Source organism: Protopterus annectens, chromosome 6.part0 (assembly GCF_019279795.1).
Source record: "Protopterus annectens isolate FY-2018-M chromosome 6.part0, PAN1.0, whole genome shotgun sequence".
NCBI lineage: Eukaryota > Metazoa > Chordata > Ceratodontiformes > Protopteridae > Protopterus > Protopterus annectens.
In genome coordinates, this window is record NC_056737.1 from 1322438238 (window position 1) to 1322456603 (window position 18366).

General features: G+C 42.5%; 1 protein-coding gene across 1 annotated transcript in view; it reads left to right on the forward strand.

Annotated features, from left to right (window-relative positions):
- The window catches only part of RIF1 (replication timing regulatory factor 1), a gene marked incomplete in the record, with an annotated part of 1305990 nt that overhangs the window by 721088 nt on the left and 566536 nt on the right, over positions 1 to 18366 (forward strand). Inside the window, 1 exon segment of the mRNA XM_044074885.1 lies at positions 7515 to 7664. Within this exon segment, the coding sequence (XP_043930820.1) occupies positions 7515 to 7664 (150 nt within the window).

Consider the following 18366-nt stretch of genomic DNA (forward strand, 5'->3'; position numbering starts at 1 on the left):
CCTATGTGGAATCCATGTGTTATCAGTTTGTTGAGCTGCACTTATTGTTTCTTTTAAGGACACTACTTTGGTGTGCAGCACCTTTTTTCGAAGTAGGTAATTTGTTTGTAATTTACCTTACTTTAAAATGTTGCCCAGTACTTTACATGCTTAGACAAACATTTGCAAATATAAGTTCTTTCATCTGTGACTTGAATTTTTTGATCTTTGTTATATATCAGCATTCATCTGTATGGTCATAGCACAGGATTACATATGAGAGTTGTGCAGTCAACCCAGAGTCTATTTTATGACCTGCAAACTTTGCTTAAGTTTTTCAAAGCATCCAAGGAATCTGTTACTGGTGGCATACCATTTATCTTCAGTTTGTTGGGTTTCATAGTCCAGTAGATTGTTACAGTGGTTCCCATTTCTGTAACCTTACCAAAATGGGAGAGACTAAGCAAGTAGAAGAAGTTCCTTCACAAAAATGAGTTTGAGCTGCTTATAATCCTGTTAAGCTTGCATCTGGCCTACCATGTGTGTCTCTGGTTGTTCAGAATTCAGAAAATTAAGATGGCAGTAGTATGACTTTAACATGTAGTGTTATAACATGCTATGATTACTTTGTGTGTACATCATGAGGCTTTGTGTACGGCCTTTGGACCTATAGGTGAACGAGCACCTTCCAGGAGATCAGACCCCTCAGAATGTTATTGTTGGTCTGTCTGCATATGATTAAAGGAAAAGGTCTATTGAGATGTCAGAGCCATCCTGTCTCTTATCTTTTTGCCTTGCCCAGCAATGAGAAGTTCAGGCTTCATTATTAATTAGTCCCCAACCCACAGAGTCACAAGTACAGTTCCTTTACAAGGATCTAATTCAGAAGTTTTTTTTCTACGTTCCTTCTCTTAAATTTGCAAAAAGAGGTCCATATTTCTCCATAAATGACTACAAGGGCAGTGTGGTTCTCATAGCCATGAGGTGGATGTTACACAGATTGTAGCATGGTTGCAGTATGTCCTTGTATATGTGTCTTTTAAGGCATGGTATGCTGCCATATCCAGCCAGTATTCTGCAACCCCATAAGTCATTCTTCTGAACTTTAGCAGTGGCAAGGGCCTCCATGTCTGCTGCCAGTAGCAGTTCAGATTTTATAGGGTTTTCAAAATCTTTGTGTCATAAGAGACACTGTCCAGTGTGATCAATACAAGTGCCATTTAAGGCTTTGACTGCCACTGCAACCAGGTAGGCTGCTTCTACAATATCACCTTTGTTTCTAAGGTCTCTGCTCTTCAGCAAGTAAGGCTGTTTTGGCAGTCCTATACTTTTTTTTGTATTTGTCCCAGGGAATGTCCTTTAACGTCTGTTTTGCAAATAGCCTTTGTGAAAGCAGTCATGTGACTTGCATGGTATTATAAAATCAGTTCCTTCTTGGAATCTTAATGTTGTAATTGGAAAAGTTAGCCTTTGTCTTGTTTTCCCCCCTAAACCTACTAATTATAGTGATTTCAGCCTAGCTCACTTCAGAGCTTCACTGCTTAGGGACACAGAATCCTACCTGTCTTTCCGTATTGAGAGTATCATTAAGAGCTTAGCTGTACCTTTATTCTGAGAATTGTCTCATGTGATCTCACGCTAGAGACATCAGATTGATGGGTAGAAAGAAGACTCCAGCCCACACCATCTTTAGTTCTTTTTGCCTGTGATCCAGATATTTATTTGTCAGTACCTAGTGAATAATCCATTTCCTTTTGTCCCAAAATGATAGTACCTTTTGGGAATTTAGTTGATTTGTTGTACTAAGCTTGTACTTTATTAGGTGTATTTCTAGTGTTTTGCTTTGAACTTCGGAGCCTTTTCTTTGTGGTTTTCATAGGCCCATGACATCCCAAAAACTGCTTCTAGTAAGTTGGCTTGGAGCAGACCGATTCCTTTAAAGGAATTCCATCCAGTCTATTTTCTGTCTTGGTAAAGAGCATCAAGTAGGTGAGTGAATGTAGTGGGGAAAAAGTGCTCAACTTTGAATTAAAACTGTAAAGGTCTTCCCGGAGCACCAGTAGAAACAAGTTTCTTTAGGCAAAGAAAAGCTTGTGTCTGCAACAGCAGCACACTGCTTCAGGAGCTAAATGAGGAATTAAACCCGCACATAAGGCAGCTGTTTAATCTCAGCCTTACCACAGGATACGTGCCCAAGGAGTGGCGTACGGCAACTGTGGTCCCACTCCACAAAGGCGGCGCCTCTACAGACCCTGGTAATTACCGCCCCATAAGCTTAACAAGTCTAGTCTGCAAAGCTATGGAGACGATCATAATGGAGCTCATAAACAAAGATATAGGGGACTTGCAGACATTGGACCCGACCCAGTTTGGCTTTGTCAAGGGAAGATCATGCCTTTTGAACTTGGTCGACTTCTTGAAACAGTCACCAAGGCCATTGATGAGGGAAAGGCAGTCCATACAGCCTACCTTGACCTTGCAAAGGTTTCGACACAATACCCCACTCGGTATTGTAGAAAAACTTACCAGCTTAAATGTAAACCCATATGTCACAAGATGGGTTGCAAACTGGCTTAAGGACAGAACCCACAGGGTTAGAGTTGCTGGCGCTGTGTCAGACTCCAAGCCGGTCACAAGTGGTGTCCCACAGGGCTCGATCCTTGGCCCCCTATTGTTTGGCATCTACTTCTCAGAAGTACAGGCCAACATGGGAGGACTTTGGCTGACAAAGTTTGCAGACGACTGCAAACTGGGCGCCATAGTGGAAAGTGCATCGGACACGGATATCCTTCAGAAGGGACTGACGGAAACAGATAGCTGGTGCCAGAGCCATGGCCTGAAGTTAAACGCCAAAAAATGTATAGTCATACCCTTCGGGAAAAACAAGGTAACCCCAAGCTACCAAATAGGTGGCAATCCAGTAAGTACAGAAGAGGTTATCAGGGACCTGGGGACCCAGGTTGACAGTGGCCTTTCTTTTGACACTCACGTTGCTAAAGTGGTTAGAAAGACCTTCTACATTGCCCACCTGATCATGAAGGGATTCACATCCAGATCTAGTGAGGTCATTGTTCCCCTGTACTCTTCACTTATCAGACCAATGATCGAGTACAGTGCCCCATTCGGGATGTATCTCACCCATCTGCAGCAATTGGAGAGACCCCAAAAGTTCCTCACCAAAAGGATAAAGGGACTCCAAAATCTGTCATATGCTGCCAGATTGAAGAAACTCCAGCTCTATTCAGTCGCATACCGTCTGCTCAGAGGTGACATGTGCCTGACATACAAGGCCATGTCCAACCCGGAATTAATGGACATGCTCCACCTTAAAAAATCCAGATCCACCAAAACCACTAGAGCAAGCGACTTAAACCTTAGCACGGATATAAATAGGACGTGCTGGAGGGATAGATTTATCACTCAGAGACTCCCTATGCTGTGGAATAAAATCCCGGTCCATGTGAGGCAGAGCACCTCGCTGACTCTGTTCAAGAGAAATCTAGACCTGTGGATGGGAGATCGTAGGTTTACCCCGGGAATCATCTCTGTGTCACTGCTGGACAGAGGCACAACAAACTAATGGGCACAGTATTTTTTCATATAAGGGGTGGCGTTAAGCCACAAAAATTTGGGCTAGGCTTATAAATGCCTTAGGGCAGATAGCCTAGTATAAACCTATGAACCTATAACAGTACCTAAACGACAAGATCAAAGAGTTCTAGATGACTGAATTAAACCAGAGAGACTGTAATTACCCAGTAAGTTGGCAGGGTAGTCGTACCATAAGCCTAAATATTTTTTTTCTAGAGACACCAGTTGATAAGCCCATCAAACCTAGTATCTGAAACCATTATTTACCCATACCTTAACTGCCTGCTACAAGTCATGTCTCACCAACAGTTGCTGTAAGATATGGACACAAATGTTTCATGCCTGACAAACCTAGAGACTTCCATATGTCAAATGTGAAACCCCACTGAACCAAGATCTGCTGGCAGACGCTCCTGTACACATCTCTGTCTAGAATGCTCCTGCATTCAAACATGGGCTTTGTCATGAGATTCCTCTTCCTAGACTTTGTGCAAAGGAATTTAACTGTAAGGTCCCTAGAGTACACCAGCATTTAGTCTGATTTATCTGACCAAGTTGCATATGAAGAATTTCCAGTAATTTTGTAGGAACAAATGCATTTAGAAAGTTTATCCTGTGGATATTTTTACCCTGTGATCTTTTTCATACTTAAGGATTTGCTTTATTAGACAAGTCAACTAACAAAGCACCTGAATGCCTCTCTGCCCCCTTCCAAAGTTTTTGGACCCTAACCACAGATTTCTCAGACCTAGCTTGGGTGACCACATGGGAAAACAAGTACAAGGCCAATGGGACCTTGGTACTATAAACTTTAATTGATGGTGGCATTAATTTAACTTTTCAGGTATTTGTGGGAGGTCGGGCAACAGGGCAGACTTAAAATAATGGCCGATGATGCTACATTGGTGTGGTTCATCAGCAGTCGGGGGGGGGTGTACAAACTTCAGTCAGCTGTGTATGGTAAATATAACTGCATGGGATGTAGTCATGCAGTACCTCTTCCTAGAAGTGGTAATTATCCCATCAGAACAAAATTATGGTTCTACCAACATAATAGAGGTCCACAGCCAACCCTTATCTCTGTGGATATACAACCTTGTGGCTTATCACTCCGTTTTAGAGAGACCTTGCAGTAGCTTTGTGGCAGTGCTGCTTATTCCTAACCTGCTGTTGAGGGCCAAGTCGGACTAAACTAATATGATTCTGATGTGCCTTTTCTGACTCAGGCCCTCTTCCCACCTCAAAAAAGAGTTGCATATGGTCTGAGTGATCAGTAGGGAGGGTGTGTATGGGAGACCTTACCTCATTTTATTGTCTTTTACTACTCTACGGTTATAGGTTGTCTTTCGTGGTCCTATTTGACATAGTACTAAATTGCCTGTTTTTTGTCAGCTTACTGTGCATCCTGCTGGAAAAAAGCAAAGTAGATGTGGGCTGCTGGTCTTTCTATGCAGTATCAATCTGATTGGCATGAGAAGGTTATTTGGTTGGCAGGGTGGCCTAATGGTTAAGGTGTTTGCCTTCCAAACACAAGGTGCAGAGTTTGAGTCTCACAAGGGATAATTGGCTCGGCTTAAAATGGCTCGCAAGGGCAGTTAGCTTAGTACTAATCTATGAACCTATGAACTAAGGAGACGAGCTGTATCGGGCGATATCCAGAACGGTGTGTTTCTAGGCAGTCATGCAGATATTCCCCTACGGTTGCTTCTCAGACATCAGGAGTACTACTCTAGCAGTCAAGCCTCTGCTGCTATGATACGTTACAGTGGTACGGTCTTCAAGAGATTAGCTAACTGCTTTGCACTAATTTGGTATATGTTGGAAGCTTCCAGTGATTTGCTACTAGGACATTGGCTACAGCAGCAGGTCTATTGAAGACATCTGTGCTGCAGTCAAACTGTCATTTCTTCTTAAAACTGTGTATTCCAAAGTAGATGCAGCTTCCAGAGTGAAGACCGCTTTAACAAAGGCGCCCTCTCTGTGATGTGGGACATAGTACTGAGTCCTGACACCTTCAAATTATTGTTGATTTGTACAAATAGCAATGCATTGTGGAACTTGGTGCAGTACCTTTAAGTGTTTTATAGAAGGGCTTACCCCCCCCCCCCCCCCCAATATACTAACCTTGTAACTGCTATACCTTGGAGAAGGGAAATACCATCATATATTATAGTTTTACAATTAGAATTTTTAATCTATTAGTTTCATTATTCATAGAAATTTACTTGTGTTCCTCTGACTTTCAACAGACAGACTTGTTAAGGCATTTCTGTACTGAATCTCTGGGTGGGTTGTAACGGCAATGTTTTCCCATTTTATTAAACATGGGAGGCTTCTAGTGCCTTATCTGCTTTTCTGAGGTGCATGGATCCTTTCATGGCCTTGTCAAGACTCCCTGCACTGAGTGATTGTATTTATGGTGCAGTTTGTAGAGGTTTGTATTCAGGATGTGTGGTGGCTACTTGCCTCGCTCATTTACTAACACTGCATCTTGGTTAAGGGCTAGGAGTTGTGTGACATGGCAGTCTTTTAACGGCTGTCAGGAATCTGTGAAACAAGGACATCTGACACTACCGAGAAGGAAAATAAGTTAATCTTGGAGGTGTAGTGTTCTGAGTTTGAAAAATGTTTTACCACCGGTCTGTAACTGTAATCCAGATTTATTACTAGGAGTTGTGTTCATAACTTTCAGTCTATTCAGTTATTCTCATCTGATGGAATAGAACTGAAGTAAATGGTTCCAGGCCTTTCCAGTAAACACTTATGTGCTGCATTGGTAATAGCGAGGTCTTAGAACGACAGAATTGCTAGAAGTTGGCTTCTTCAAATTGGTGCATTTTAGCGACATCAGGAAGTACTGGCAGATTGATTTTCTGAGATCTGGAATTAAGGTAGATGTTTTAATCCTTTATTTCACAGAAAAACAAATTACAGCTCCTCATGAATTGTGGTACTTGCCATTTTCCCTGTTTCAGTCCATGAATATAGTCTTTGCCAGTTTTTTAAGCTCAAAATACAGTTTCTAGTCCAGAAAGAAATTCTGTATGTCAATATTATTTAAGTGTCATAAATGTTTAACCTTCAACACTCTGCTTTTAGATAAACATAGGCCAGTGTCTAAATAAATATAGTGCGCGTTTTGACCGGGGTAATCCCACTAGGCTAGTGTCTTCTTTTTTCAATGGAGGTCCAAGGTGATATTTATCATACTATTGCAAGTTTGGCCACGGCATCTTTCCCCACTCTTTTTGATGAGTGCTATTGACTCTTTTTACATCTACCAGAGCTGCCACCAGCTTGATCAAATGGGCCCTCTGTTTAACATCTCATCATACACATACAGTGTACCTATACTGAGGTATGCACAGACACCAAAACATACATGTGTGCATATCTGTGCAGGTCTGTTTCCTTGAGAGGTGATTTTTGTGATCTTTAGTTTGGTTGTCTTCTGGCCGCTATGAGGCTTTTCAAGTTTGGGGACAAGATAAGTGGGCGAACTAACCTGCTAGAATTTAAATAGTCTGGTCTTGTTTATTGAGGGCATGAAAGCATGAAAAAATGCCCATTTGAGACCTGACATTTGCAAGCATTGAACATTTTTATCTGTGTAGTCACATAAACAGAAGGATTGATGAGCAAATTGCATAACATCCAAGGCTTATTTTTCTAGACCTGTGAAAGCTGTTGCTCGCTTCCTTTTGTACATGTGCAGAAAATTTTGGTTCTAAAATAGAATGCTAGGTGGAAGTATGGATTGCAAAAAGGCTGATGCATATATGTCTACACCTCTAACTAGAACTTTCCATAGAATTGCTGTCTAGTTGCACAAGTCCTTTTACTGTTTATTGCTAGTATGTCTCAAATGAAACATTTTGATGTAGTGGTACTTTTTGCAGCTTTATGCGAGTAAAGTAAAATAACGCATCACTGATCTCTTTTAGCCTACCATGAAATCCTTGCTAAAAACATGGTCTGAGCTGTATAGGGCATTTGCTCGATGTGCCTCATTGGTCGTTACAGCAGAAGAGAATGTGTGCTGTGAAGAGCTGTGCACTAGAATACTGTCCACTTTGGAGGATGAGGTCTTATTGGTAAGTTAAGTAGGGAAAAAAAGGTTTGCTGTTATTAAATAGTTGATTCAAGTACTATAGAAGATCTGATAGCTTGCCTCTGCAGTACTGATGACAGCAGTGTGCAGGCTGATATTTACTAATTTTATGTTGACTATATGAAGGTATAAAGGTATATTGAGTGTGTTTTTTTTTTTTTTTTTTTTTTTGCTTCAACTTAGTTGAAAAAGGCACTTTGAGAAAGGAATGAAGAACTGTGAGGAAGAGGGCCTACTATCTAGCCAGTTTGTGTATGTGTGTGTTGTGAAGCGATCAAACGTACAACTTTAACATTTGAGGGACTGCTGGACTAAACGTATAATTCTTCGAAGATGGCTTTTCTATTAGTGAGGGGCTGATTTACATTTGGGTGAAAACAACTGTATGGAAATGATACTGAATTTAACTGGACTCGTACCTTTCAACTGTCCAGATTTTTTCAGAAGGTTCATATCTAAAATTTATTCCTATTTTTGGGCCTTTGTCCCCCAATTATTTTAGGCTGTGTCCAGATTTCTTGCAGTAAGAGGTTGAGAGGTATGACTGGGAGGACTGTGTGTTGTCCTTGCAAACTGAGTAACAGTAAATAAGGTGGTGTCCCCACAATTTTGTTTCAGCCTCATGTTTTTGCACACACACATCAGTTTGCTCATACTAATTGTTGGCTATAGCCTTCTGGTGTAAGCTAGTCTGTCTCATTAGTGGTTTTGAGAGTAAACTTGGTATGTGATTCTGTAATGAAATAGAATGAGTCAGTCTAGGTTTGTAGGACATTTGTCCTGGATGTTCTTCATGTTTCACTGTTGCAGTCATTACATTTGAGTAATCTGCTGGCAGGTTGCCCTCAGTCGGCCTGATTAACAAAGTCTTGCGTCCTGTGTTGGTTGCTGTCCCTTCTTCCATAACGTCACGTCATCAGGGGTATAAAACATGCAGCCAACGCCATTATATCAGTCTTTCTTGCCACGCAAGTGCCGGTCATCCGACTCCCGAAATTTTCGTTTTTGAGTTTCAGAACCAAAGTTTTCAACTAAAAAGCGAAGTACCCCGTTGGGGAAACTTTTTCTTGCTTCTTACCGATGTCAGTAAAAGTTAATAATTGCATTACTTGTTGGAAGTAAATACCACACAAGGATTTTCATTTGCACTGTATTCCTTGCCTAGGCCCTGACCACAACGTACTTTGCTGTCGGTTTTGTGCTAAATTTAATCGATGCACTATTAAACGTCTGTATATTTTTGCTTCTAAATATTTTGGCTCACGCTTTAATTATCCAGAAATCTCGTCTGTTAGCAATCCGACTACCGGAATTCCTAAAAAACGCAAAGAAAAAGACAGAGGCCGTTGAGGTCCAAAACTGACTATGCTTCTTCTAAGCCAGTCGCCAGTTCGCCGGTACTCAGTGAGGCACTTTCGCAGTCCCTGATACCGCTACTTCTGATTCGCAGGCCTCTACTGAGACCCATTCGGAGTCCGTTATGCCACAAGATGCTTCAATTATGGAACCCGCACGGATGTCTCTACCTTAGTAGTGGCCAGAGCCGCTGTGCAGGCACTGGCTTCTGAGGGTGTTTTCAGGCCTACAGATTTGTATATTAGACCGACGCCATCTTCAGAACGAAGGCCAAAACCTAAATCTATGTCTAAAAAAAAACGACGCCTGGGCCACATGTGCAGGCCCCTATGCCTAAAAAACAATATCAAAATGGCTGAAGATTTAATTACGCTGATGCCAACCCCCCTTTCTAAGAGGCCGAGGCAAGACATTGATTATGAATCTTCTGAACAGGATTCTATTTCTTCTGACTCTTCCAATGAACAGGATTTGTCTATACCTACTTATGAGGACTCTGATGCAGAAGATTCCGTTCCTTCTGCTTCTCCCCCTGAGGATTTTTCTTTTGGGAAAACTTTACTTACCTTACGGGAACATTTTCACTGGGAAAGTCAGGATTTCTCTGAATCTAAAGAGACTTGGGGACTTTCTTCTTCTTCCTCAACATAGGCCTTTGACAGTTCATACGTTCACCAAACATTACCATTTACCTTTCTTCTCTAAATCCTGAGCTGGCTTTGCCTCTGCTATCCTGCAAGGCCTTACAGCTGGTCCTAATGCTGTATAAATCCATCCTTCCAACCGTAGCTTTGGGAATCTACCCAAATGTAATGACTGCAACAGTGAAACACGAAGAACATAGTACAGTTGTGTACACTTACCATAAATGTAGATGTTCGAGTAAATTTACTGTTGCAGTCCTGGTTACCCTCCCTCCAACCCCCCCGTGTTTTCTCTTACTATACCTCTTCTTTCCTTTACTATGTTTAAAAGCCTTTTTGGTGTATTTGCTTTTGTGTGGAGGTATATTTTTGTGTTTTTAATTCCTTAAATAGTTGGCTCCCCATTTGGGCGGCACCTGACATCTGGGGCAAGAAAAATTGATGTAATGCCATCGGCTGCATGTTTTATACCCGTGATGACCTGACGTCATGGAAGAAGGGACCGCAACTGATGCAGGACCCAAGACTTTGTTAATCAGGCCGACTGAGGGCAGCCTGCCAGCAGATTACCCAAATGTAATGACTGCAACAGTGAATACACTTGAACATCTACATTTATGGTAAGTGTACACAACTGTACTGTGGTGCATTAGTCTTCTACCATAGGTGCTTTATTTGCTGAGTTGACATCCTAATTCAGAATGCTCCATTTTGGACTTCATTCTCTGCTTCTGGCATGCTAGAGGAGTTACTCACAACCTTATTGTATTTTGGAAAGTAGAAATGGCAGCATGTCCTTCTATTCAAGTTGCCTGCCAAGGTGAAGACCCGACATCAGCCAGTATGTCAGTCTTTTACTGCCTTATGGTGCGCGGTATGTCTGACACAGGCCACTGTCAAATGTCCGCCATAAAAGAGGCATATGTGCGCACTGTGCCCAGAACCTCTTTGCCACCAGTTGGATCGCCAGTCCTGGACGTCGCTCTGCTGCCAGAATCGCTTACTTGTATAAAGACAAGTGCCTCGTTGAGGAAACCTTTTTTTTTGCAAACACCTTTTAATCCACAGAGATAAAATCCACAAGTAACGGTCAAGTGCTTTCATCTGACCTAACAGACATCTTCAGAACCAAGTTACTCAATCAAATTAACAATTAAATGGCAAAACCACTGCTTACATGCCCTTCCTGTAAGCCAATACATTTACTTTCAGCATGCTGGTGTTAAAGCACTTTTACAACACATTTAAAATGTATTAAAATGTTTCTAAAACACATGAAAACATATTATTGCTAAAAACAAAACATTAAACTTGTGCCCTTCTTTTTTAACTCACATTTGAAATACTCTCATTTAGTCCTGGGGGATAAGTAGCATCAAATTTAAGCTGCCATTTCATTTCTTTATGTAGCAATCTATTTTCCCAGTCCCCAGTAACATCTTCCATTGAGAGTTGTTCCAAAATCACAAAATTATTTTTTTTAAAACCAGTACAATATACAGTGTCTAGCTAGCACACTTTTGCTGTCCTTTTTCTTTATACTGTACACAAGCTGATAAATTCTTTGCTTCAATGAATTAATAGTTTTTACAATATAAAATGCATCGCATGTGCAGCAGGTAGCTAAATAAATAATCTTTTGTGCGTTGCAATTCAACACTTTTTGTCTTTTCCATACTTTTATTTTTGTAAGCACTTTACCATTCTTTTCCATGTTAAACTTGCAATAAGAGCAGCGTTCACATCTTCTAGTTAAAGGAATACCACCACTGTTTCCTGTACTTTCCAGTAATCCTTTAAAGTTTCATGTTTCAATATGTAAAATCTCGCTCTACTCAGTGGCATACCGCCTGTTCAGAGGCGATCTGTGCCTGACGTATAAAGCCATGTCCAACCCGGAATTAATGGACATGCTGCACCTCAGACAATCCAAATCCCATCGAGCTAGGCGCTCGAGAGACATGAACCTCAGCACTGAAATAAATAGGACATGCTGGAGGGACAGATTCATAACCCAGAGGCTCCCTTCACTCTGGAATAAAATCCCAGTCCAGGTTAGGCAGAGTCCCTCATTGACTCTCTTAAAGAGGAATCTTGATGAGTGGATGGGAGATCATAGGTTTACCCCGGGTATCACTTCTGTGTCACTGTTAGACAGAGGCACAGTATACTAACCTCGAGAAAGGGCATAGCAAAATAAATTTAAAATGGGTGGCGAAAGCCAAGCACATTCTGGCTAGGCTTATAAATGCCCTAGGGCAGATAGCCTAGTATGAACCTATGAACAACTGACTAACTTGGTTTCTTCTGTTATTTGCTGAATTTTACCTGGTTGAGCACTGTGTGGATTTCAATTTGTAGTTATTTCTCATTGAGGTTAATGTCATCCAGGAAAGGGAGGTGTGACTGTGGAAGATAGATTCCACATGAGGATAGTCATTCCTATTGCCTCTTTTGTCTAGGGCCCCAACACTACCATAAAAACTCCTCATTCTGTCAGTCTTTTGTGCCTAGGACCCTCGCTATTTACTTAGAAAAATCAACAACTTAAGCTTTTAGCTAAGAGCTCGATGGAAACTTCCCTGGATATGACGACGGACCTTGTCAAGTGTAAAGAAAAAAAACCTAGGTCCAAAGCCGAAGCTACGCCTCCTGATATGGACATCTCTCCCAAAGCACGAGAGCTTGATGATGCACTCCGTCATGGAACTGGTTCCATAGGTCAAGGCTGCCTTAGTATTGGACATATGCAGATCCAGAGAGGCAATACAGACATAGACTCACAATGTCCAGGGGTAACCCAGGTTTACCATGTCTGAAGGCCCCAGAGGAATTACCCAGGTCATGGTTTGCGAGGATGTTGACTCAGACTGGCTCGAATGTAGGCCTATGTCTGGCCACCCTCCTTTGCATCGCGTGGATACCCCTGTAAAGAAGCAAAAAAAAATCTAAACATGTTTGTCCACCTCCAGACCCACAGAATGAATGACAGACTTTCACTCAAGGCCTTTTCAATGTGTTCATGGAACTTAGGCCTCCCTCAGGTCGGTGAACTTCCCCTTCAGCCTGGCCTACCTCCCCTTTGAAGAGATCTCAGCAGAATTATTTAAATCTCATCCAAAGAGGAGAGTGATTCTTTCGATTATTCATCCCATATCCCCTCACCCTTAGACTATGCTTCCCCTGAGGAAGATTCAAATGGAACAGTGTCTGCTATGGGGGAAATTTGCTTTGGGGAGACTATCTTTAGGATGCAAGACCATTTTAAGTGGAACAGTACACAGATGTTTGAGGTCCAAAAACATTGACCTCCAAGTACAGTCCCCTAGTCCTTCTGCCATCTCTCCTGTCATTCCAGCCTTCTTATATGCTTTTGCATCCACTTCTACTAACCCTGACTCTCAGCTTCCAGCTCCAAAAAAGCCAGATGGGTACTACAAAGTGTCTAAGGACTTCAGTTTCCTTTTCAAGGCCCCTGTGTCAGACCCCTCTGTGATATCAGTAGCCTCTAATAAAGCCTCCAGGTCACTACCTTCTACTTCCCTCCGCCCCTCAGACAAGGATAGTAGACAGCTGGAGATGCTTGGCAAGAAAATTTATACTTCAGGCACCCTAGCTTTCAGGGCACTAAACTACCAGATCAGTATGACCAAGTATAACTTGGAACTCCTGTCTCAAATCTCAAACTAGTGTCAGATATGCCAGGCTATGAGAACAAAACCTTGGCGTCATCTCTTTTTGCCGCTTCATCTTGGGTAGCCAGGCATTCAGTTAACTACAGCTACGATGCTGTAGAGGCCACCTCATGAGCTGCAGCATCTTCCTCTCCCCTAAGAAGATTTGCCTAGCTAAGGCTTCAGTCCATCCCTTAGGACATTAAAGGAAATCTAATGGATACCACCTTGGACAATTCTGCCTTTTTTGGCAAACTCTCAGCAGAATTACTTAACTCCTTTGCTTTTTTCTTGCAGAGATTTGAGACCCAACAAATTTTGGTCTCCTCGTGCCCAAATTCCACAGGAATTGCCCTGGAAAACAGGTCTTTACATGCAGGCAATCCAGACCCCATCACACAAAGCCTCAAAAAGGATCAAAGAAAACTCATCAGTTCTCTTCTTTTTCTTCCTCCCAGCTCACCAAGCAGCCCTTTCCTGATAGGACGGTGTCTTCATCATGATCCTCCCCCCTCTCCCTACGCCTTATCCTTTCCTTCCCATCATTTGAGACTCCTTGGTCTGAGATACTTCATGACCTGGCGTACTGCGCCCCCCCCCCCCAATCAGGGGTATCCCCCAACCACCAAAAGAACAGGCATCTCTTTTTCCTTCAGTTCTCCAAAACCTAGTGGAACAGGGCACAATTCAGCCTGTGCCCCCAACTCATGAGGAAAAATGTTTTTATTCTCGTCTTTTTGTAGTTCCCAAGAAGGAAGGCCCTTGGAAGACCCATCCTAAACCTCTTGGATTTCAATGATTTTCTGATAGTTCCCTCCTTTAAAAAGCTTACCCTGCAAACTCCCTTCCCTCTCATCCCTCAGACATTCCTAGCATCCATAGGCATCCAGGATGGTTACCTTCATATCCCAATACACCCCAGGTACAAGGAAATTCCTACGCTACTCTGTGGAGTCCTCGCATTTTTAATTCTCTGCTTTGCCTTTTGGACTTTCCACTTTACCAACAGTCTTCACAAAATGCTTGGCACCAGTGGTCACCTTTTGCAGACTACAAGGCATGCTAATCTTCCCTGCCTAGATGACCTTCTGATTCAAGCCAAGACATAGGAAAAATTAACCAGAGACCTCCAGTCAACAATAGCCATCTTACAAAGGCTGGGATTCATTATAAATTAAAAAAAAAAAAAAAAATCTTCCCTCGCCCCATCTCAAGACCATGTCTTTTTGGGGTGCACGTTTTAAACCAAGGATATGGTGAGGTCTCTTCCACCCATCAAGGCACAGGAGATTTCTACACTTTTCTCAGAAATTCTCTCCCTCAGACTCTGTCTGCAAGACAGTTTTCTGCGAATCTTGGGGTTGACGGGCCTCTACCATCCTTATGCTTTCTCTAGCAAGGGTACACATGAGGAAATTCCAATGGTTTCTGAAGTCGGTGTGGTCTCAGCTTGCCCACCCTCTGGAATTCCAAATACACTTCTACCCTGCCTCAAGAAGGTGCTGCAGTGGTGGATAACACATCTGTCCATAAACTCAGGTCTCCCCATTCATCCTATGATCCCAATTCAAGTACTGTATACAGATGCATTGGATACAGGCTGGGAATCCACCCTGTACCCTCACATAGTCTGGGGCCAATGGGCATCATCTCAGAGGTGAGCTCACATAAATGTAATGGAGATGAATGCATTAATTTTGGTCCTACAGTCCTTTCAAGCCCTTCGGAGACCAGGAAGGTTTCACATCCACACAGACAATATGACTGTCCTGTGGTATATCAACAAACAGGGAGGACAAGGTCCTATCTCTTTTGCAGACTAGCCTTATAGGCCTGGGATCTAGTCCGCCAACTACAAATATCTCTTAAGGCGGTTACATTCCTTCCAGTCAGAAAACTGTGGCAGACGCTCTGAGCAGATCCAGCACACAAGGCCCATGAATGGATGTTTAGCAGGGATGTGTTCCTGGACATTTTCTACCAGTGGGGTGTTCCACAATTAGATCTGTTTGCCTTCCCCATGAACAACTAACTTCCAAAGTCCTGTGCAGGAGAGCCTCATCATTAGTCATGGAAAGTGGATGGCCCTATCGGTCTCTTGGAAGGGGAATTTCCTTTATGCATTTCCCCTCTCACTCATTCTGAAAGTCCTGCCGAAAATTCAACAGGACCAGACAAGAATCTTGCTGGTGACTCCCTATTGGCCAAGACAGCACTAGTTCCCACTTTTCCTTAATTTAGCTAAGGGCAAGCACCACAAGTTGCCTCACAGAGTGGACCTAGTCACACAAAATAAGGGCACGCTCATCCACCCCCAGTTGGAGACCCTCTAACTGACCCTGTGGGTGATAGAGCCCTGATTCCTTTCAGTCACCTATACTCTGAGGACGTGCTTCGAGTCCTGCAGGAGGTGAGGAAACATATTACTAGAAAATCTTATCTCTAAATGAGAGATATTCACTGTGGTGTCTCACTGGAGACCAGGAACGTCTTACAGCAAAACTCCTCATGGTTCTGTCTTCTGTGAATTATTCATAAAAGCACATCTGTCAGCTGTCTCTGCTTGTCTGCCTTTCACCTCCCCTAGCCTCTAGATTTGAGGCCAAACTATTCCTTAAAAGGCATCCTTCACATTAGACCTCCCAGGAGACCCATCACTCTATCCTGGGATCTGGACTTTGTGCTAGAGAAACTGACCAACTCAGGTGCCTTTTGAGCCAGCCTTCTCTAGCTTCCTCAAACACTGTACTTGGAAAACTGTCATGGTGGCTATTACCGCTGTCAAGTGAGTATCAGAATTACAAGCCTACCCTTTCATTCCACAAGGACAGGGTTTCCCTGCGTACTAATCCCTCCTTCATGCCTAAGGTAGTTAATGAATTGTCCTTAAGCCAGGCTATATTCATCTGCCCACCTTTTTCCTCTCTCCACAGAGCAGTAGTGAGAGGATCCTATAACAGTCTTGATGTACATAACTAAGGTTTTACCTGCACAAGACAAAATTCTTTAGAAAATCAGACCAAATGTTTGTGTCATTTCACCCCAGGGCTCTGGGATTGCTTGTGTCCAAACAAAACCATCTCCAAGTGGCTATCCAAAGCCATAGCTTTATGCTATACCCACCATGGTAAATCTCCTCCAGGCTCGGTCAAAGCTTACTCTACAAGGGCAGTTTCTTCCTTGGGGGCTTTCCTCAAAGGGCTCGACACCAACTCTGTCTTGGAAGCAGTTACTTGGACATCTGTCCACATATACAGTAAACACTATTAGCTGGATTCCATCTCCAAATACAGGGCTGGGTTCATGAGGGCCATTCTCCATGGCATCCTGGAGAGCTCCATGGCCATTTCCTCCTCCCTTTCTGCATGAGCTTTTGCCTTCTCCCTCGTAAGAATACTCCCAACAGATGAATAAAAGGACATAAGTTGTGTAAAAACTTACCATAACGATAATGTCATTCTGTTCTGTGTTGCAGTATTCTGTCCCTCCCTCCCTCCTTCCCCCACTTCCTGGCTTTCTTGAATGCATTGATCCTGTTTCCCTTACACTTTCCCCCTCCTCCTGGGGCTTCAGTTCTGAGGATGGCGCATATATGCGTACGCCTCTTATGGACGATGTCTGATAATGGCCTACATCAGATGTACCGCGCACCATAAGGTAGTTCACATTGGCAGGTAACTCACTCGTGTAGGAATACAGCAACAGAGAAGAGAAGGACATCTATCATTATGGTAAGTTCTTACACAACTAATCTGTTTGTCTTCATCTGTTTATAGGAGATTACTGTGTTTCAGATTTTGCCGACTTCTGGGTAGTGTTTTAGTTTTTGTTACCCATGCCTTACTAAGGTGGGGTAGTGTGTTAGTTTCTTTGTTACCCTTGCCTTTTTAAGGTGGAAGGAAGTTTCTTTGCTTATCAGTGAGAGTGGTGAACTTTGGGCTTACCTATCTGTCTCTGGAGGAATGGTTTCTACTCAGAAATTGTAGCTTTATTGGGCAGTTTGGGCTAATTCTATTTCTTTTGATATTCCTGCTATAAAAAACGTAATTGTGTGGTTTTTGCACTAGTATCGCCTCAGCAAGATCCCACCTGGTGTCCTGCAGAGCCCTACAGCAGCAGAGAGAAAAAGGAGAGACTTTGCACTGATTTGCGACTGCTGGTTTGCTTTTTAATCTTATTTCCACCTGAACGTTCTGTTTGTAGCGTTTCTGAAACTTTTTAAAATCTGTTTACTGCATCTTTCCGTGACTGCACTTTTTAAAATCGTTTGCAAGTGTATATTTGCTGTTTTACTGTCTTTGGCTACGCACACAAGTGCGATAGCCGTTTTCTGTTTAAAAAATACTGTTTTAACTGTATTTGCTCTATTTCTGCTTAAAACACAAAAAAAAAAACCCCCAAAAAAATACTTTCTCTACTGTTTCCCACCGTTCTATACTTAGTTGTATCCAGATTTCAGATTTTGCTGACTTTTGGGTTGTGTTTTAGTTTCTGTGTTACCCATACCTTACTAAGGTGGAAGGAAGTTTCTTTACTCATCAGTGAGAGAGATGAACCTTGGACTGCCTATCTGTCTCTGGAGCAGTGGTTTCTACTCAGAAATTGTAGCTTTATTGGCCAAATTGGGCTAGTTCTATCTCTTTTGATCTTCCTGCTATAAAAACTGTAATTGTGCGGTTTTGCGCACCGGGCAGTATCTGTTAGCTAGGGTTAAACAGTTCCCAGAGCTATAAAGTCTGCACTTCAATTTTTCCCTTGAAACTAGCCTTCTCTCGTTCTAAGCATTCAATTCAGCTGTAGTTTACCCTGCACTTGATCTGTACTGATAATAAACCCCTGCACTCAAGCACTCATATCAGCACTTTCTGACTAGCACTTGCTACAAAAAATTGACAGAAGCACTAACAAACTACAGTGCTCAATCCCCAACAGTTGTTTGTAGGGCACAGTCTAATTACTCTTCCCCCACCAGGTAAACAAGGATAAGTTCCTCAACCCATTCAGGCATATC